This window comes from Melozone crissalis, unplaced genomic scaffold (genome assembly GCF_028551555.1).
Source record: "Melozone crissalis strain CALT ecotype California unplaced genomic scaffold, PUWL_Pcris_2 ptg000027l_1, whole genome shotgun sequence".
Lineage (NCBI taxonomy): Eukaryota > Metazoa > Chordata > Aves > Passeriformes > Passerellidae > Melozone > Melozone crissalis.
In genome coordinates, this window is record NW_026535805.1 from 53,533,733 (window position 1) to 53,555,221 (window position 21,489).

The following is a 21,489-nucleotide window of genomic DNA, read 5'->3' on the forward strand; positions in this document are numbered from 1 at the left end:
CTTGATCTCCTCAGAGAATTGGGATCCCAGGGGAGATAAAACAGAGCAAAGACAGAGAATGTGCCTCTGCAGCAATCTGCCTTCAGGAACCCACAAGTGGCAAAGACTCTAGCTGCAGATTTTCCCCTGCCACCAATCTTCATAATTCAAGCTTCTACTGAATCTTAATCCTTTCTTTTTCTGCCTTTTTTTGGATTCTTGCTGGGAGATGCCATCCTCCTCTCTGCAAAGGCAGGGCTCACTGATATGAGACAGCAGCTGTTTTGCAGGTCTTGAAACTACAGATTTAATCACAGGCTTAGACAGAAATAAAGGATTTCCAGAATCTGAGTGGATAAAACAAGCATTTATGCAATCTAGTGGCGGCAGTCTGCAGATGCCAAATCCCATGAGCAGGTTTGCTGTCCTGTATCAGGACATTTGTTTGACTGTGCCAGATCCCTGGAAGTGTCCAAGGCCAGGTCGGATGGGGGTTGGAGCAATCTGGTTTAGGGGAAGGTGTCCCTGCCCATGGCAGGGAGTTGGAACTAGATGATCTTAAAAGTCCTTTCCAATCCAAACCATTCTGTGATGATTAAACCTGAGAACAACCTAAAAATCCTTCCTAGATAAACATGCATCCTTCTGCACTGTCAGCAGTGCAGCTCCCTGTGCCCAAACATGAGGCTCTGCAGCAGCTTTGAGGAAACGCATTTTAATCACCCTGTGACAAATAAAGCACCCTCACAAATGCCTCAGTCCTCTCAAAACCGCGTTCAGCCACGTGTCACCGCACGGATGTCACCGTGCACAAGCACAGCCGGCTGCCTGCACTGGTGCCTTGGTCCCCCCGCATCGCCTCAGGGGCAGAGAACGGTGAGAGAGAACCAGTCTCTGGTGCGAACAGGGCAGCTCTGCGAAAAGAACCTTTCAGAGTGAGAATGCTGAGCTAACACGCAACGCGTGCATGCCCGGAGGGGCCTGGCATGGCCCTGCACTTCGGAGGCAGCGATGCGATAAAGGCGGGCGAAAGGGAAAGGCTGAGACCCTCTGGGCACGGCTCGTCCCGCACCCTGCGCGGTGCTGAGGCGGCTTCTGCAGGCCCCAGGGAAGAGGAGGCGGCCAGCAAAGATCCACATCTACCACCCCCGTGAACACAGCCCCGTGAGGCTCCAGGGGCGGCAGCACAGGGCTACAATCGAAGCCAAACCCGCCCGGCACGGCCCCGCCCCGCTGAGGGGAAAATGGCGGCGCGGCGCGGCGCGCCTCACATCAGTCGCACGGCCCTTCCGTGACCGAAAAAAATAGTCCCTCACCCATCACCCGCAGCCTCTCGGGAGGAGGAGATGCCGCCCGTGGGGAGAGGCACGCGGATACCCGCTGGGACAGGGCACAGAAACCTGCGGGGACAACGCCGCGGCAACCCTGATCTGGTTCCGAAGACAGATGGGGCGGCGGCAAGTACGGATCCCTCCGCGCCCAGCGGCGCAGCGTCCCACACTGCTATGGTAACTCCAATACGACCTCCCGCCGGCAAGGCTTCCCACCAATCAGAGAGGGGAGCGCGCGGTGAGCGAGCCAATCAGGAGCGAGGACGGTGCGCCGAGCCGAATCGAGCCGAACGCGGCCGAGCCGAAGCGAGCCGACGCAGTCCGGCTCACTGGTTTATTATTCAAAATTCATAAAATCGTATTACGAGATTTCACACATTCCCCTGCAGTGCTGACCATGCCACCAAATTTGAAACTGCAATCAGCCAGAGATACTATCAGATGAGAGAAATGTCAGGGCTTTTCCCCCCAGCAGTGCTGCACTGACACACAGATCTCCCAATAACTGTGTGCCACGAAAACGGGATGTTTCCTGGAGCCTTTATACTTTTTTTTTTTAATGTATTGTTATGATTGGTTTGCCAGCGCCCCAGGCATGAAGATACCCTTGTGCCCAGCTGCTTGCCATTGCCCTGGAATGGGATCCCCCGGCACAGCCCGCTGTGCCCAGCCTGCGTTCATTAACCTGGCCAGGGACTTGCGACAGCAGCGTGTCAGAGTCAAAGCCCTGATATCAGTCTGGAAAGAAAGGCCCCCATCCTCCTGGATCCCCCACACTCTTAGTCTCTATGTTATTAATTTTGTCATTTTTATCCACTGTCATTGTCTGCCAGTACCCTTGAAGGACTCAGGCTGAGAAATTTAAGAAATAACACACTTTATTAACAAATACACTGATCACAGAAGACTGTCACAGAGTCGGGGCAGAGATTGTCACTGACAGTAAGAACAAGTTTGAAGGGATCCACAAGCTCTGATCACCAGTGAAAGTTTGAGATAATCAATGTGTACAGAGTAGGGATCCTACCCAACAAGTGTGCCCACAGGGGAAAAACCACAATCAGCCCATCAACCCATCCCAGAAGTTATGTGGAGCCTTTCCTAACTTGTCCCCCTCTTAACTCACTATCAGACTATTTCTTTACACTTAGGTGAAGCTTGAGTGACTCTAGTCAAACATACTTTTGTTCTCGATTGGTGCAAAATTCCCTCACTTTGCTCTCAAAGACATAGTTAACAAAATAGAGAGTGTGTGCTCAGGGACGGGTGGTCACACTTTGGGTGGGTAACTTTGGGATGGATGTGTGTCACATCTTCACAATGAGAGTACATCTGAGGAGAGCGATTTCCCCACAGCTGCTGACTGAGGAACAGGACATCTCCTCCATCCTAGGCCTAGCAGATGCTGTGTGGTTTGTCAGCTATGAGGTACCACTGAGTTCCCATTCCTGCAGGGATCACAACAGAGCCATGGGGTCTTCATCCTGCTCCACCTTCCATTTCATTCCTCCTCAGCATTTTCTTCAGGCTGTAAGGGGTGTTGCATGAGGAATTATCATGGAATTAATTCAGTGCTTGCCAACTGCATTCCCTCCTTGAAATCACAACTGCCTTTATACCCTAAAATTTCCTAATGTTACAGCTTCTGTTGGAATGTGATTATAACTTTAGCCTCAAGATCTCCCCCCAGATGTGTTGTCATTATAGTACAAGAGTTCTATTGTCATTATATTGCAAAGATTCCATATTGCTAGAGTTTTGTATCTCCTTGATGTTTCTTGTAGGCATCTCCTCCAGGCACTGCCTCTTCCTTATCCTCACAGCAGCAACTGACTCCAATTCCCCTCAGCCAACCAATCCACTCATTTATAACACTCTTCTCATTGGCTACAGCTGTGGCCTGTTAACATCAGGCCTGCTCCTAAACTTTAGTAATTGGCTCAGCTGCAGCTCTTTAGGGGGTAAGAGAACATTCTACACCACCTTTATTTACCCACACTATATCCCCCTACACAAATGTCTCTAATTTTCCCCCATTTTCCCACTTAATCAACCCCATGACTGTAGTCACTCAAGCTTCCCAATATCCAAATGGAGTTCAAGAGTGTTTCAAGCATTTGTATTGCATTGATTATCTGATAATTGTAGGGGTGGTCAAAAGGCTAATTGCCTCATAATGATACAAACTTTAACATATAATACCTTTATCAAGACTGAACAAAAAAGAGTTAATATCAATACAACAAATTCCTGTAGCAGTTGGTGATCATCTGAAGAGGGTATCCCACCATCACTGTTCTGTATCTTTCTTGACTGGTTCCAAAACATTATCTATTTTCTCCACATTGTGATGTACAAGGACCAGAGTCCTTTGTCCATTTTCTTGAGCTTGTTTCAGCAATTGTTTTGAGTTTTCATGTTGTAGCAGTTTCCTGCTCAAGGTGAGATTCATTCTAATACGAGTGGGCAGCAGATCTTGAATCAGCATTTAGTTAAACTGTAACAACTGATAAGATGTGAGAGGAGCTAAGTAAATGAAACCACATCCCATAATTTCAATGAATTTACAAACACAAACATTTGAGTGATTCCTTGTGGCTACACTAACATTATCTAAGAGTTACCATGGAATCACAAAGAATTCTCATGTTTCTGTCACCAATTTGTACAGTTGAAAACATTTTCAGGGATTTCCCAGGGATGTGTCTCAAAATGACAAACATCTTTGTTCAGTGTCAAGACAAATGTCTTAAGCTTTGTGTTACTTTCACAAATGACTCCTTGTTCTTGCACAATGACATCAATGCCTTGCCATTTTTTTCCATCTTTTTGGGCCCATGCTCTCTGCTCCCAGAGTATAGTCCCACTGTGATTGAACCCCACACAATGATTGGCATATAATACACACCCAAGGATTGTGGACAGTCAACACAAAAGCTGTGGCTGTGCTGTCAATGGCATCATATGTAAAACTGACTAAATACCACCAGAATTGGAATTTCTCTCCAAACTCAATTGCCATTATCCTCCCAAAGCACTTTTAGAATTTTAGTGGGTAAGGTACCTTCCTCACTTCCTCTTATAATTGCAGCTGTCATCAATTGCATCCACAGCTGGGCCTGGATACAAGAAAGACCAAAGAAACATTGTTTTAGAGTGCACCAAATACACCTATGATCAGCTGGTGTTCTTTCACCCTCCTGTAGGGGGATACAATATAGGTAAATGAAGGTGGTATAGAAAGTAATATCTTACCCCCTAAAGAGTTGCAGCTGAGCCAATTACTAAGGATTAGGAGCAGGTCTGATGTTAACAGGCCACAGCTGTAGACAATAAGAAGAGTGTTATAAAAGAGTGGATTGGTTGGCTGAGGGAACTGGAGTCAGTTGCTGTTGTGAGGATAAGGGAGAGTCAGTGCCTGGAGGAGCTGCCTACAAGAAACATCAAGGAGGTACGAAACTCTAGTAATATGGAATCTTTGCAATATAATGATAATAGAACCCTTGTACTATAATGGCAACACTCTCCTGCTGAACTAACATTTCTAATAGAAGCCAGTGCTTAGTTGCTAGAGACAAAAGGGAAGATTTCAACAACCCAGGCAAGTGTGAATGATATATTTTCTACTGTGTGTCCTGGCCAAAAAACTGTAATGCCTCAATTCTCCAACACTGAAAATAAATTGTTGGAGAATTTCTGTTTTCCCTATAGTTTCAGTGATAATGTGACTGTAACTTTAGCCCCAAGATACTTCTCACTTTTCTTTAATTTCCCACCAGTAATTTTCCTACACTGTGCTAGAACTGATTATTTATTTTAAAAGAAAATAATTTTTGGTTTGGGTCAAGCCCAGCCCACAAAAAACCCCTCAGCTCCCTCTTTCTGCTCTGATCTAGTGGTTGTAGCGAGTTTTATCTCATTTCTTAGTGTTTTCACTGTGGACTGTTTCCTCAGCAAGATGAAAATTTAATGCTAGGAGAAAAAAATTAGTAATATTTACACTATAAAAATGTAACTGGACTTTTATGGCCTTTCGGGGAAAGGGGACCAGTTTTCTGCTGGTCAGTTTTTGTGCCTTTGTTGTTGTTATTATTTTGCTTATCTGAGGCCTTACATTTCTCCTGCTGAAACTCCTGAATTTCACACGGAGGAAAGTATGTTTTCCAATATGAAGGGGAGGGGGAATGAACATTTATACATCTCTCTTTTCACAGAACAGAATGAAAATGAACCAACTTCAGGCTTTGCTGAGTGACAGCCTTGCCAGCACAAAAAGCATGTGGAAAATGCAGTTATCATTGGTATAAAGCCAAGTCTCTGCATCGACCTTTGGCTTTATTGTGAGAGATCAAGAGCTTCCTGGGAAGTGACAGCAGAGGTGGAAACTCTGTGAAATCAGAGCACAAAGCAGAAATAATGGCAGGGAGCACAGCACTCTACTAAATCCGTTTGTTCTCTCAGCCTCAGAGCCCCGTGCCGGGGTACAGCTCAGCTGACTTGCAAGGTGATTGCTAATTTCACATCTTTGATTTTTTGGAGCAAAGATGCCATTTAAGTGGCATTCTGAAGGAGTCCTTTTTAACCACTTTGTGCTCAGTGATCCTGACTGTAAAGCAGATGGGTGTAGGTCCATTCTCTGGCCCTGACACCTGTACTGGCAAGGAATATGCTGTGCCCATGCAATAACCCCAAAGCTGTGGCAGAACTGGGATGCTGGTTGGGAACACAGATCTAGATTCAATACCAGGGGTTGTTATAGAAATATTTTCTGCCTAATTCTGGAGAAAAAAATGCAGTGAAAGCACCTGTAGCTGCCAAGTTACTATCACTGATACAGCACATGAAACAAGCCCATTCTTCTGTCCACTGACAGCTCTGTCTGTGCCCAGAATCATAGAACCATGGAATCATGGCTGGAAAAGACCTAAAGATCATGGAGTCCAGCCATTAACCCAGCACTAAACCATGTCTGTCAGTGTCACATTTACAGATCTTTCAAGTACCTCCAGGGATGGTGACTCTGTGCAATCTGTTCCAGTGTTTAACAGCCCTTTTGGTGAAGAAACTGTTTCTAAAATCCAATCTGAACCTCCACTTATGCAATGTGAGGTCATCTCATCTTGTTCTATCGCTTGTAACTTGAGAGAAGAGCTCAACCCCTGCCAGGCTTCACCCTCCTGTCAGGAGCTGTACAGAGAGAGAAGGGTCTCCCCCTGAGCCTCCTGGGCTGAGCCCCTTTCCCAGCTCCCTCAGCTGCTCCTCCTCAGACCTGTGCTCCAGAGCCTTCCCCAGCTCCGTTCCCTTCCCTGGACACGCTCCAGCCCCTCAATGTCCTTCCTGAACTGAGGGCCCAGAAGTGGGCCCAGTCCTCAAGGTGGCCTCAGCAGTGCCCAGCAGAGGGGACAGTCACTGCCCTGGCCCTGCTGCCACACCAGGGCTGGTACAGCCCAGGTGCCTTTGGCCACCTGGGCCATGTTCAGCTGCTGTCCCCAGCACCCCCAGGCCCTGGACACCTTTCCAGCCACTCTGCCCCAACCTGTGGTAGTGCAGGGGCTGTTGTGACCCGAGTGCAGGACCCAGCACTTGGTTTTGTTGAACGTCAAACAATTGACCTCAGCCCATGGATCCAGCCTGTCCAGACCCCTCTGCAGAGCCTTCCCACTCTCCAGCAGATGAACACTCAGATTGGTGCTGTCTGGGAACCTACTGAGGATGGACTTGGTCCCCTCCTCCAAACCATCAATAAAAACATTCAAAAGAGCTGCCCCCAGTGCAGAGCCTGGGGGAATGGGATTTATTAAATCTAACAGCAAGGCTTTCCCCTATAATCTAACTTCAGACTGGCTCTATCTTATTTTTTTTCAGCAGGACTACACACAAAGCTGGAGCAGATCCAAAAGGCACCGCTGTCTGCCTGGCCGGCTCAGTAATAAATTCAGGAGCCATATCATATTTGATGTGAGCTTTCTTTTTTTTTTTTTTTTTTTCTGCTATGGGAGGAAGACAGAAAGTGTAAAGCTGAAAGATTGCAAAAAATGCCAGCACTTTCAAAATCCTGTAACAATATCCACTCATTATTTGTTCTTGCTAATAGTCACAGTCACATTGTTCAAAACTGGCCACTGTTCCTAGCAAAGACTAATGCTAAGTATTTCCAGGGCCAGATTTGCAGTAGTTATTTTTTGGAGTTTACTCTTGCTGTCCTGGATGATTTCTTTGCGGGGAAAAAAAAAAAGTAACTTTTCTTGGCATGCTACAAGATATTTCTGAAAGTTATTCAAAGTTCTGCTTAGTGTTTATTCTTTAGAGCAGATAATACCTCACAAATACAGGTATTTTAAATTTTTAGATAGAAATAACACTGTCATCATTTGAATGCAGTACAGTGCAAGGGGGATTTGTACTTGAAAGAAAACATCTCTATTACAGCAATTCTGTACATGACTTTTATAATAATTGATTAAATTTTTTATTTATTTATGTCCCTGTGTTATTATAGCAGACTACTTTAGAGAGAAAGGTAGCTGAATCAGCAGAAAACTTGGACTTCATCAACCTCAAGAGTGCTCATTAAGAAATAAAGTACAGAAGTTCAAAACTTTAAACAAGAAACTGCTGCTGTACAGCATTACAGCTGCTGAACTCCCTTCTGTTTTTTCAAGAACAATTGTGGGCATGCTTCTCATAAAAGGACTACCCTATGCATTTGCCCTCTATGTTTCTTAACGGAATTGAAAGTGATGTCTTCGCTATTTGGTTCAAGATGTTGTACTTTATCTTTCTAATGCTGTATTTTAGCCTGCTTCCAGATAACATAGTTACTAATCTCACTACACATAGTAAGTTTTCTAATGGCATTATAGCTACACAGGGGCCAGAGACCCAGGGGACAAAGGAAATTGCTAAACTAACACTTTTTCAGATTGTCCTGTACATCCTTGAATAATAAAATGATAAAACATATTTTTATCATGTGAATTTGCATTGTCAATGACTGCAATAGAAAGTTATTTTAAACTGCAGTGGATTGCAAAGTTCTCTGAGGACAGTGGAGGAGGGAAAATGCCAGTACTGGCACTGAATCAGGCTGTGTGCACTATAGACCAGGCTCCATGATCTTTCCATCTTCAGACACACATCAATTATTAGGTCTTCAAGTCACGTGAGAACAAATGAATTTTATCTATACTTGATTTGAGATTTGTTCCATTTCAAAGAGGAGTTTAAAAGCCTGAATCCAAAAATCTCATTATTACAGGAAAAAAAAAAATCCACAGAAAAATCCCACACATATGAGATACCATTTTTAGTCTGAAGCGTCAGTTTTATTCCTGACAGATCAAACACTCAAGAGCTGGTGAATAGAACACTGAGAAAGGCGTGATCTGATCCTTCTGCCAAGCTCAAGGAGATACCATCAGACTTTTAGAGCAGTACTGATTCTGATTCCAAACCCTCAGGTAGAAACACATGGGGTGTAAGGGTGTGAACCAGCGAGCTCTGAACACCTCTGCTCCCCAAGAACAGCAGAGCCCAGGGCAGCCTCCCCAGCGCCTTCATGGCATCGGGGCTGGCACAGCTCCCACACCCTCAGTGCCAGAGCAGCAAATCGAGTCTGAGACAAAGAATTCTGAAGTGGCAGCCCTTGCACAGGTGGAGCACACCCCATCACACTCACTGGCACAGCCACGGGCAGCAGGCCGAGCTACCCGGGGCGCTGGGGCAGCGGCCCGTCTCTGCCGCAAGGCCAAGCGGGAAAGCAGATTTCTGTGCCAAGCCATGGAACAATCCAGGTCGTTCGCAGCAACAATGGGGAGCTGTGCTCGTATTTCTGACTCCTCGTATCTGTCGCTCCAAAGTAGAACAGCCTCGCCCTGTTCCTCGCCTTGGCCTGCAGGGGAGTAGCTGAGTGCCAGCAGGAACTGGGATCGGACTCTGCTCCCGAGGACAGGCTGGGTTTGTTCCGGGGCACAGACTGTCCGTCCTTCCTTACAGGAAACAGGTGAGCTCGGGAGTGGGCTCCGGAGCCACAGAGCTTCTTAAAATTGTCGGTTTCAGCCACTGCTGGCAGATCTGAGAGCTTGAAATGGTTGGAAACTTGAATCTTGGTTTCTGCAGTTTTCTATGCATTTGAGAGTAATGTAAATATTCACATCCTCTTGGTTTGTTTTGTTTTGTTTTTGGGGGGGTTTAAAACATTTTTGTGGGCCTGCTTCTAGCAAAAAAGACAATAATTTATAAAAAAGCAGGTCAATGAACTCTGATGAAAGAGGGACAAAAGCTTCCTTCACATCTTATTTTAACTGACTAAATTTGAGCCCAATTAAGGCAGCAGAAACAATTGTTATGGGGTGGCATCTGGTGAGCTTTCCACTGAATTTTTTTGCTGATACAGGCAAATTTTGTGGGACTGGATTAAATGGTTAATAACAATGACTAGACAGCCAGCCTCAGAAATAAAAGCCTTTAAATAGCATTTTATGCAAATAATTGGAAGTGCTTATTCACCATAAAATAGCCATAGAGCACCACCCTGTGGGGACTGACATCCCTGGGGTTTCAGGCTGTTCGTCATTCAGCATTTGCAGTGTTACCACAATTAGGTATGCACTGAGCTTTTCCTGTGCAGAAATCAGTGATTTTTACAGAGGGCAGGGTGGTCTGTCACACAGTGCTGCTCACTTGAAGAAGCTCTGGCCTGCAGCCCATCCTGTGCTGCACTCAGTGCAGTACCAGCTCTCAGGAGCTAACAGCTGTTCCCCTTGTGATTGTCTCTGCTTCTCATCTCCTTCCACCCAGGGCCCAGGGAGTAGAGAGAGGACTGTTCCTCACTTGGTTTTACCAAGCAGGAGAAGGCTTGACAGCTCAGCCCATCTGCTGGTGCCAAAAGGATCCCAGGAGCAGCATCTGAGGAGGTACCTGAGACTCCTGCAGCAGTGAGAGCCTGTACCACAGCAAATCAGGCACACAGCAATCACCTCCTGAGGCGAGGGAAATAAATAGGAATTTTAAAGCTATTTGTTACCTTTCTTACCTGAGATTTTTCCACTGCACATGCCTGCATTCGTGCAATTTTTTTTTCAGTTTGGTTTTGTTTGGTTTTTTTTAGAGAAAATGTTTGCAGCCTACTTTGATTGCCCAGGAGGCCCAGAAAATCTCTATATGAAAGAAGTGATGAAACCAAATCCAGGAGAAGGAGAAGTTCTTGTGAAGGTCTCTGCCAGTGCTCTGAATAGGGCTGATTTACTCCAGGTATGTGTAGGTTAAGCAGATTTATGCATCTAAAAACAAAACCGATTTTTCAAGCCCCTCTGTGAAGTCCTGACAGATCTGATGAGCTAAAAGAGTTTGAACCTGGTGAGCATTTGGATGGGACAATTCATAGGGCTGAAAGAAGAGATGTTTGTTGATTCAGCAGATAAATGTTTTTATCTGAGATAATGCAGTGCTGGGCTGGCGTGGAAAGCTGCCTTTCAACAAAAACATGTAAAACCAAAGCTCTGGTCTTTCTAGATCTCTGACCCTTTTCTGGGCATTTGAGATGAAAAGGAAATGTTCCAATAGCACAAATCTGTTGGAGAAAATCTATTCAAACTCACATTCAAATCATTAGTTTAAGCTGCAAGCCATGCTCTGCAAATGGAGATCATAGTATCTCTTCAGCAGGGATTAGCCTGGACAGAGGAAACTCACAAATATTTCAATTTATTCTTATTTTAAGAATAAGACTTAGGAAGAATAACACTTAGGAAACAAAAATGTTTCCAGAGGCTAGAAGATCCTCAAATTACTGCAACATATGCACAGGGCAAAATCAGGATTAAACAAATAGGAATTTAGACTGGAGACATGTGAATGAAATATTGCAGGTAATTACACTCATTGATGGTTTTTCCTTCCTTGCCTTCTCTTTTTATTTATTTTTATTTTAGAGGAGAGGGAAGTACCCTCCCCCCAAAGGAGCAAGTGACATTTTGGGCCTGGAAGCAGCTGGGAGCGTGGCCGGGCTGGGTCCCGGCTGCTCGGGCCGCTGGAGGATCGGCGATGCAGTGATGGCTCTGCTGCCCGGGGGCGGCCAGGCACAATTCGTGACAGTGCCCGAAGGCCTCCTGATGCCAATCCCCAAAGACATGACTTTTATCCAGGCTGCAGCCATTCCTGAGGCCTGGCTAACAGCATTTCAGCTGCTCCATTTTGTAGGTGAGAGGTGCATTTGCCCATTTATCCCACCAAAACAGCTCATCTTCTTTTCTGTCACAAAATCCTCTCCTTGTTGCCTCCATTTGAATGTTGTTCTTCAAAGAACCTTTTCTCTGTCACTTTATTCTTGTGGGTCAGAATCCAGTGTGCCAGACACAAATCCTTGAATCTTGACCACCTCTCCCCAGTGCCAACCTACCATGCTGGTTACACATTTACAAGGAAGGATATGGAAAGATGGCAAATTTATTTTCATCTATATTTCTCAGTTTGAATCACTGAATGGTTTGGGTTGAAAAGGAACTAGGTGATCTAGTTCTACTCCCTTGCCATGCACAGGGACACCTTCCATTAAGCCTAAATTCCATTAAGCCTAAACCCTGAAATTATTCCCACCTTTTCAAGACACCTAAAAACACATCTTACTTCGAAGGATTTGGCTTCACTGCATGCATGACCATACCAAGAACTTTATCACTATGTTCTTGTGAATCGACAGTAGGCAACATCTTGTATCTTTGTTTACCAGAGATATTATTTGTATGTAAAATCCACTCTGAGCTGATTTAAAATAGACAGAAGCCTACACTCTTCATTTTAAAAATACACTGCCAAAGTAATAAACAGTAGCACTTGCCAAGGTTTTCCTCCAGTGAGAAATATCCTTCTTCTACACTCTTCGGCAGTAGCATCTGAAAGATCCAATAAGGAACAAAAAGTTCCAAACATAACTTCCCTGCAGACTTGCTTCAAGCAGTGTTGTCTCCTGGGGATCAGTGGGAGGCTACTTGGTGCCTCACTTACAGAAGCAACTGGTGAAACACAAATTAATGCAACCAAAAGATGGTAAAGTGATTGGTAGGACTGGTCTTTAATGTCACCCAGCATTTCTGGTATTTCTCCATTGCTGAGTGCCTGATTTCTCAGTATGAACATCCTCCAAGTGTGTTTTCTACTGATGGTATAAAAAGGCTGCCCTCACTTAAGCATCTTGGTCACAGATGCACACAGCCAAGTCAAAGTCCTTCCCCTGAGGCTGGGAAAATGACATCCTGTCAGCACACTGCAACCTCTGCTGCTTCTGGATTTCTCTCTTTTATGAAGGCTACAAAGATGTCCAATTGTCCAAAGTCCAGTCAAGGACAACTCTTTCAACCTCCTCTTTGCTATCTTCCAGATTGTTCATATTTTATTTCAAAGGTGATGCCCAAAGGGTGACCACTTTCCTTCTGCCCACTTTTCTCCAGGTAAAGTACAGGAGGGTGAGAGAGTGTTGATCCACGCTGGAGCCAGCGGGGTTGGCATGGCAGCCATTCAGCTGGTGAGACTGGCCAAGGCCATTCCCATTGTGACAGCAGGAACTCAGGAGAAACTGGAAGCAACAGCAAACGCCGGAGCGGCTGCAGGGTTCAACTACAAGAATGAAGACTTCAGTGAAAAGGTCTTGAAGTTCACCCAAGGTAAAAACCTCTCTGTAAAAGTGCAAATGAACCTCCCAACATGTGGACACAGACTCAGTTTCAGCTGTCACTTGGTGAGGGAACAGACAGTAGTGACGCTGGAAGCACAACCTGATATCCTGCTCAGCCCAGAATGGGCATTTCCTTAGTTTAACTGTGCTGTTTTCTGCATGGGCTCTCTTTGGCTGTGTTCATTTGGGGCATAAATACGGTGCCACGTTATTGCTGCCTCCCAAAGGAACTGTGGGACCCTATCCTCACATTTTGGTGTTTGAGTCATCACAGAAGCACAGCATGGCCTGGGTTGGAAAGGGCTTTAAAGATCATCCCGTTCCAGCCCCCTGCCATGGGCAGGGACACCCCAGCTTGCTCTGAGCCCCATCCAACCTGCCTTGAACATTTCCAGGGATGGGGCGCCTACAGCTTCTCTGGGCAACCTGTGCCGGTGCCACTTCATTCTTAAACTGTTAGAAAAATGTAGCTTTTCTAAGCATTTGGGGTGGTTTATGCCTGAGTTTGCTTATGGGTAACTGATGATTCTTTTTTTGTGCCTGATTCCATAATTCCTTACAAATCACTGTGCCAATTCTTAATTTCAGTAGAAAGATTTAAATAAGATTTGTAGGGCCAATTCTGTACCTATGAATAACAAGGTTTTAGTCATGCTTGAAATTATCCTACCTTTAATGCAGCTTGGACTTCATTGCTGAAATCTCTTCTGTTTCTACCTGAGGTTCTGGAGTAGATATTATTTTAGATTGTGTTGGGGCCTCATACTGGGAGAAGAATCTCAACTGTCTGAGCACTGATGGCCGGTGGATCATTTATGGACTGCTGAGTGGAGGTGAAGTCCATGGGGATCTGCTGGCAAGGCTGATTTCCAAAAGAGCCAGCATCCACACCAGCCTGTTACGGTCCCGAGACAAGGAGGCAAGTAGTGGCTATCAGCAGTGTATGCAGTTTGATCTTAAAATTTTATGATAGTTTTGAGAGCTTTCTTTTAAAATGTGTCAAACACATTCTTGTCAAAAGAGCCCCACCTTGAACTGTTACTACATACTTTGGAAAATGTCACAGAATTAAGTTGTAATGTTTTTTTTTCTATTTTTATCAAATTCCTCCCTGAATGAGAGGAATGACACCCAGGACTTCTTAATGTGCTTCATGGATACCATAATTTAGATATTTGGCCCTAGAAGAAATAAAACTCCAGTGATCAGGCAACTTGATCAAGTCTGAGGAGGGGAAAATAAAAATCTCTATTAGGTCACTTCAAAGTAGAAACCAAGGCCATTTGGATGCCCAGTTACCAAAGAAAACTCATTTTATGTGCAATAGTCTCAGATGTCACAGTAAAAGACCCACAGTGCAGAGCCCTGAGGTGGATTCTGTGCATGGTTTAAGACTGAATATTTACAAGACCTTTATCAATTTGATTTAAATGGTTCTGCACGGAGCTCACACAACTTGCTTTGGGGAATTTCATTCGATTAAGATGTAATAAATCTAAAAGCTTCCTTCTTGTTTGTAATTTAGACCTGTCAGGTGTTCTTATCTCACTACGAGAATGTCAGAGGGTGTCTCCTTGAGGGCCGTGTACATTTTACACGCCGTGCTCTGAGACGCCTCGGTGAGAGAAGCGGCTGGAAATAACCTTGCAGGTGTTTGTTCCGCAGTACAAGGAGCGGCTGGTGAGAGCCTTCACAGAGGAGGTGCTGCCCCATTTTTCCGGAGAGGCTTCCCCGCGGCTGCAGCCCCTCGTGGACAGCGTTTACCCCCTGCACGCCATCGCTGAGGCACACAGGGCTATGGAGGAGAACAGGAACATCGGCAAAATCGTCATCGAAATTCCCGTTTGCGGCAAGAAGGGGCCGCCGCAGTAGCTGCTCTGGGACAGTCACTGCGGGGGCCGCACTGCGGCCATCCCGCCGCGTCTGCTCCACACCGGGACCGATTCACGTGGGTGGCGAGGAGGGAGAAAGGATAAGGAGGAAGCGTTTATTAAAGAGGTTCATGTGGCAATTTTGGCACCGTGGATCGAACCTGCGCGGCCGGGCCTGAGGGGCTGGGGGGGCGGGGCCGGGGCCGCCCTGGAGGGGCGGGGGTTGAGCACGGGGCGGGTCGGGGAACGAGCGCGCTGCCGCTTCCCGCGCGGTGCACGCCGGGACAGATCCGGTTCCGCGAGGGCAGCGCGCGGTGCCTGCTGGGATAGACCCGGCTGTGCCGCCCGTCGCTCCCGGTCCCCGCCGGTGTCCCCGCTCCGGGCTCGGTCCCCGCCGCTGTCTCCGCCCCAGCCTCCTTCCCCGCCCGTGTTTCTGTCCCAGGCCGCGGCCCCCACTCACCGCCCGCCGACATGGCGATGCAAGCAGCCAAACGAGCCAACGTGAGTGCGCTGCCCTGCCCTGTCCCGTCCCTGCCGGGCTGGGCTCCGGCTTCGCCCCGCTCCGGGCACCCCGCTGCTCTGAGGGGAACGCGGCACGGGGGTGGGACTGGGGGATATTTAAGGCTCCTTCCAGCCCCAGCCGTTCCGTGGCTCGGTGATTCCATTATTTTGCCCCTAGGCTGCTGGGTTTAAGCTTTGCAGTACGTGCCTTGGGCCTAACACACCGTTTGTCTTTTCCCCATCAGATCCGGCTCCCTCCGGAGGTTAACCGGATCCTGTACATCAGGAACCTGCCGTACAAAATCACGGCCGAGGAGATGTACGACATTTTTGGGAAGTACGGGCCCATCCGGCAGATCAGAGTGTGAGTGTTTCCAGTTCCTTTGGACCGTGAAGGGTTTCACAGCGGGTTTCAATGCCCTGGAGCACACCCCGACTGCCAGAGGGGATGCGATGATGCTCTTAACACATGCATTTGTTAGAGAATGATCCTGCTGGGAGGTGCAGAGAATGAACTTAAATTTTAAAAGAACCCTGGGAGGTTGATAAAATATGACAGTCTTGTGTGCTTAAGTAAGTTTCAAATACAACTAAAGTTTTGCCTTGACTTGGGGCCAAAATAGAAAAGGCAGAAGCTGAGCACAAACATTTTCCTGTTTTATGAGTGTCTGCTAACCAGTGGGAGAACAGGGATGTTGCTGTTGCTGGATCTGTTCACTAGAAGCAAATACAGCAGCAAGCCCTGTGTGGCAGAGGCAGGATGTCCTCGGGCCATGCCGTGTCTGGGTAGGGGAGGTGTGACTGTGCCTTTGGTTCTGAAATGTGTGGAGGTTGTACAAGTCTGCAGCAACTCCGATGTTCTTCTCCTGGTTAGTTCAAATGCTGAGGACCTGAGCCTTGATAATCATAGGAGGGTTTGTGTTGGAAGGGACCTTAAAGGCCATTTTATTCCAACCCCCTGCAGGGGGCAGGAACACCTTCCACCTCCCAGGTGCTCTGAGCCCCATCCAAGCTGGCTGGCCTTGAACATTTCTAGGGATGGAGCATCCACAGCTTCCCTGGGTGACTTGTTTGAATGATTGTTGTGTAAAGTGAGTTTTACAGAGTTGCTCTCGGTAAGCAAAGGACACTGGGATGTGACAGCAGACAGACCCTTCTTGGGCAAGGGAGGGCAGTGGATGTCACTGGAGAAGTGGCTGAGGGAACAAGGGGCAGTGTAAACACTGCCTGGCTAAATAGGTGGAACTCTGCTAATGAGCATAAAGGAGAGCCAGTACTTACTTAAGTTTTCTGCAAACATGTGGGCTGGAACAGCATGATAGTGGGACACAATTAGGGCAGATCAGGGGCTCTCCATTGGGGTGATGCTCTGGTGTGTGCACCCAGCAGTTTGTTCAGAACCACTAATTCATGGAATTTCCCACAGAAATCCGAACAAAGCTCCTCTGTAAAGGTTTTTGTGCTTTGTGCAGAGTTTATCCCATTCTGGTCCTCACCTTTGCATAGACCCCAGTGTGATATTTGTGATACCATTTGTCCTTGGGTGCTCTCAGAAGCATCTTAGGGAGGTTGTTCTGACTCTGCAGTCTCTGTCACTGTCTGTTAGCTGAGACCTTTGGGATCTCTGCAGCCCCTCTGGGCTCGTTACTGCTGTGTGCCCAGACCTGTGTCCCATCCCTCAGGAAAAGGACATGGAATTGGTGCTCCTCTGGGTGATGGCTGTGCCTCAGCAGTGGGCTTGCACCAGCAGGGCTGTTCTGCCTCTTAAATTCACTTTGTGATATGCCAGGAGCCCTTTCCATCCTAGGGAAACATCTGATCCAGACAGCCACTGACTGACTGCCAAGCCTGTAATAATAAATAAAAGCTAATTGCTGTAATAAAAATTTAAATTGTTTCCAGACACAGCATGGCAGCCCTTCAACAGCCCAGTTGTTGTGGAGAGGTGCATTTCCCTTATGGAGCAGAATACAGCACATTTTGCTGTTGTCTCTGGCTCTGAACTGTTTGGTGTGGAAAGCAGAGATGTAGTTTAACACCAAGAAAAAATAACAAATTGTTTTTTAGTGACGTTGCATCGGTTCATCTAATCTCAGTCACTGTGAAATAAATAAACTATTTCTTGTTGGTTTTATTTGATTGATGCTGCCCTGCTGAGCAGTGGGAATACCCCTGAGACCAGAGGAACAGCCTACGTGGTGTACGAGGACATCTTCGATGCCAAGAACGCCTGTGACCACCTGTCGGGGTTCAACGTGTGCAACAGATACCTCGTGGTGCTGTACTACAACGCCAACAGGGTACGGGCACCCGGGCTGGGGAGCTCACCTGAGCACAGCTGCCACAAAGAAACAGCCCCAGCATCACTTTGTAAAAGGCAGCTGCTTGGGTGTTTTTAAGAAATAGAATCCAAACTCTTAGAGGGAGTGAACGGGATGCATGGTTGGAGTTTTATATTTACTCGGTGGTTTGCGTGCAAAAAAAGTACCTTTGGACAAAGGGTGGGAGAAAGATGTTTGTGGGGAGTGTACTCTGGAGAAGAGGGTGCAGAGGCCCCACAGTTGCACAGCTGCAGCAGGAGGGGAGATCTTGTTTATGGCTAAAAGGTCTCCAGTTCTCTGTGTCCTCCCTGTCATTGATGACATCCAGGGCCCTGTGGCATTCTCCAAAGACAAGAATGAAACAGTGCTCTGTGTGTGTGATGGTGATGGAGTTCACAGTGGTGCTTGTTGCAGATACTGGCAAATAACTTGTCATGAGATGAGAGATTTTTTTTTGTTTTCTTACATATTTTATTTTCCTTATTACAGGCATTCCAAAAGATGGACACAAAGAAGAAAGAAGAACAGCTTAAGCTTCTCAAGGAAAAGTATGGAATTAACACAGACCCACCAAAATAAACTGATCCTTTTTGGAAAACTGTTTTCAAGCCCTGTCATCTTGGCCTAAACATAGGAGTTCTTAACAAAGTGTAATTTTTTTCTCTTATGAATTTGATAAACTGCAATATGAGTTTTTATATCTTCAGATTAGGAATAAATAAATGTAGAACACAGGGAGATCTACTTTAAGATTAAATCCCCCAAGGCCACATGGCTTCCCTGTGCTGAGGGTGACCTGGTAAAGGCTGCAATCTCCTGCTTCTAGCAAGAGCTTTCAAGAAGGGACTGAGCAGGTTCTGTGTTTGAATGAAGCAACCCCAAGCCCGTGTTTGTTACAAAGTTTCTTTCACAAACTGTAGAAGATGAACGGCTTTCAAAAGGATCCAGCTGATAAGAGGACACCAAGTATCTTGTTCCCAGTGATGGTACCAGCTCTGATCAGCTGCAGTGAAACAGCCCAGCTCTCACACTACCGAAAAAAAGTGTATGGGGGCTTTGTTTTGTGTCCCAGGTTTGGACTGAGGATTTGGTATGAATTGAAGAACACATGACCAAAATGAGACAGCAGATGAAGGTTTTAATTTTGATACCTGTAGTGTGATTGTTTTCTACTTGGCATGGTGGAACTGTAACACATTTTCTGTACATACATTTTTAGGTGTAGCATGTGGTGAAGGAAGACAAATTTACTTTTTTTTGGCTCTTTTTTCAGTACTCATGTCCTTTGTGTTAAAATGAGTGTGATCCAGGCTGTGCATAGCCAGTGTCTTTGGAAGTGAAAAAGAATAACCTCTGCCTGTGTTCTGAACCAGCTAAAGTTGTGTGAATGTGGGTAGTGTCCTGCCTTGGGAAGATTTATTGGCATGGATGTGATGTTCTACTCCCTGACCAGACAGCTTCCAGCCTGTGCAGAAGCAGGGCAGATAACAATATACTTTGCCTGGAATTTGTAACCTAGTTTTGTTTTTCAGTGCATTGTACTGAAATGTACTGAGAGAGAGGAATGCTTCCATTTTCTGAAATTACTTTTTTGTTGGAGTCTGTCACTTTGGGAACAATGCTGTGTCAATTTGGTGAAAAAATAAATGCATATTTTGCTCTTCTTCGTCAAGGCTGTGCTCCTGCCTGTAACCTGTGCTGTTAGATGGGAGTCATTCATCACCTGAGTGATGCAGGCAGGAGCTGCAGCACATCCATCTGTGGGTACAGGGATGTCCCTGTGTGTCACAGGGGGGTGCCCAGCTGTGGGAACAATGCCCATCTCACCTGGAGGAGATCCCTGGCACTGCCCTGTGCTGGGAGGGGCTCACAACAATACTCACATTTACTAGGTGGAACCAATGAGAAACTGAACACTCATGATTTTGCACTAAGTGGTCCTATTTTCTTTATTCCTCAAATAAACTATTACAAATTAATAAATCAGTAATGGCTTATGAAGAGAGAGCTCCAAGCCAGCTCTGGGGGAAAGCAGCCACCATGGCTGAGGTGTGATTTCAGCTTTGGGTGGGTGCCTGGAGTCCTATCCTGTGCCTGACCCTGGAGCACACTGGAACAGACCTGCCCTGCCTTCCCCAGCACACAGGCACGGGGGATGTGAGCCAGGGCCATGCTTAGTGCACAATTCCCCCAAATCTGCATCAGTCCCATGAAACTGATGCTGGTTTTGCAGCAAGAAGCTTTGCAGGCTGCAGTAACCCTGGCTGAGGTCAGGAGCAGGCACTGGGACACCTGGAGCCCAGAAGCTGGGTTAGGTGAGCAGTCCCTCCATGGCCAGCCTGCATTCCAGGTGCTGCCCATTAGATTAACACAAACCAAGAGCTCTCAGGCAAGAACCAGGTTGCATTAAAAATCTTTAAATGAATTAAATCCTCCTAGGGGATTTGCTTCTGTGTGAGCATCCATAGCTTTTCAAGGGTTACAAACTGCTCTGCACCCAAATATGTATCTTCTATATATATAAATATATATCTTTATGTGAGCCATGTATATACGGACACATCCATGTACCAAACACTTGGATAACTGAAATCATTTACACCAACTGCTGGGCATTGGGAAAGCTCCTTGCTGAATGAGAACTGGAGGTGCTTGTTGCTATGCTGGATTTATGGTTCTAATAAATAATGAACACTGATAATAAATACCAGAGTGCCAATAATGGTGCTGCATGCTGGCAGCCTTGTTTTAAATCATATGCAAATACCACGTTGCTTCTGTCAATAGCAGAGAGCATGGTGCTTGCACTGCAGTGTCTGTTTTGATGAGGATTTGATGCTGTTTGAAAAACATATATAAAAAGCAATTCTTTAGGGTAATAAGATTAATAAAAATTCCTTCAATGAATCCTCAAGATCAGCAGCTTTTGATTTCTCTGAGAGCTCAGCTGCCGCCTTTCATTAAATATTCCATTTCATAGTTTTTCTTCAGTGCCTGTTCAGGGCTTTCAATGTCCCTGCACATGTAAAATGAAATAATAATTTGTACCTGCAAGACAGAGGGAATGGAAATGGAATGCCCAGAGGACTGTTTTGATGAGATCTACTCAAGATTTTGTTTGAAATGTAATATCAAAGAACAGGGAAATGAGTTCAGCTCATGAATGGCAGAGGGGCAGCAAATAAAGCAGATGTTACCAGGCTTGCACTCTGCATCTGTGCTGGTTTTGTGTGTGCTCACTTCCCATTTAATTTTTCAGGAAGTAGGGCATGAAATTAAGACTTGAAGGTCATTTTTTCCCCATTGAAACTGTTTAGAAATTAGTAACAAGAGTATATCTGATTACACAGGCAATGACAGTAAGTTTTTTCCATTCTATTATATAGAGGTAATAATTATATGTACTGTGTTGATCAATGATACAATTAAATAAATTAACGCATTCGCAGTCGAATAAAGAGCTGAAGATTACATTTCCTTGAAGACTTAATTTCCCCTAAGTATCACAAAGCACAATTAGTTTTCCTTTCAGATTTTTTCTTTTTAATGAAATTGGCATGAAAAATGTAATAGTCCCTGTTTCCAACCAAGGTCTCTGCAGAGAGGAGGCAGTGAGGGAGAGCTTCATCAGCCAGCTGTAATAAGGATTTTACAGAGTGGGTAATGGCTGGTTTGTGCTGGGAGGGCAGGAGGGAAGGGCACAGTGACAGCTCTGCAGACAGAAGTGATAAGATCAGGTATGATCAGCTCTCAGAGCCCAGCAGAAACGTGCTGGGTTTCCTGGTGAGAAACCCACAGGAGCAGAAGGGCAGAGC

The 21,489-nt window shown here is 46.0% G+C and overlaps 2 protein-coding genes across 2 annotated transcripts; both read left to right on the forward strand.

Moving 5' to 3' along the window:
- Positions 1-10,424: 10,424 nt before the first annotated feature.
- On the forward strand, positions 10,425-14,921 carry TP53I3 (tumor protein p53 inducible protein 3). The gene is made up of 5 exons (XM_054280409.1): positions 10,425-10,562; positions 11,243-11,510; positions 12,758-12,970; positions 13,704-13,900; positions 14,647-14,921. Exons 1-5 carry the CDS (start codon positions 10,425-10,427, stop codon positions 14,851-14,853), a joined length of 1,023 nt encoding a protein of 340 aa, XP_054136384.1. The 3' UTR covers positions 14,854-14,921.
- A 230-nt stretch (positions 14,922-15,151) lies between these two features.
- Positions 15,152-19,341, forward strand: SF3B6 (splicing factor 3b subunit 6). Its single transcript, XM_054279696.1, has 5 exons — positions 15,152-15,249; positions 15,280-15,353; positions 15,599-15,717; positions 17,515-17,653; positions 18,164-19,341. Exons 2-5 carry the CDS (start codon positions 15,324-15,326, stop codon positions 18,251-18,253), a joined length of 378 nt encoding a protein of 125 aa, XP_054135671.1. The 5' UTR covers positions 15,152-15,249; positions 15,280-15,323; the 3' UTR covers positions 18,254-19,341.
- Positions 19,342-21,489: the final 2,148 nt, after the last annotated feature.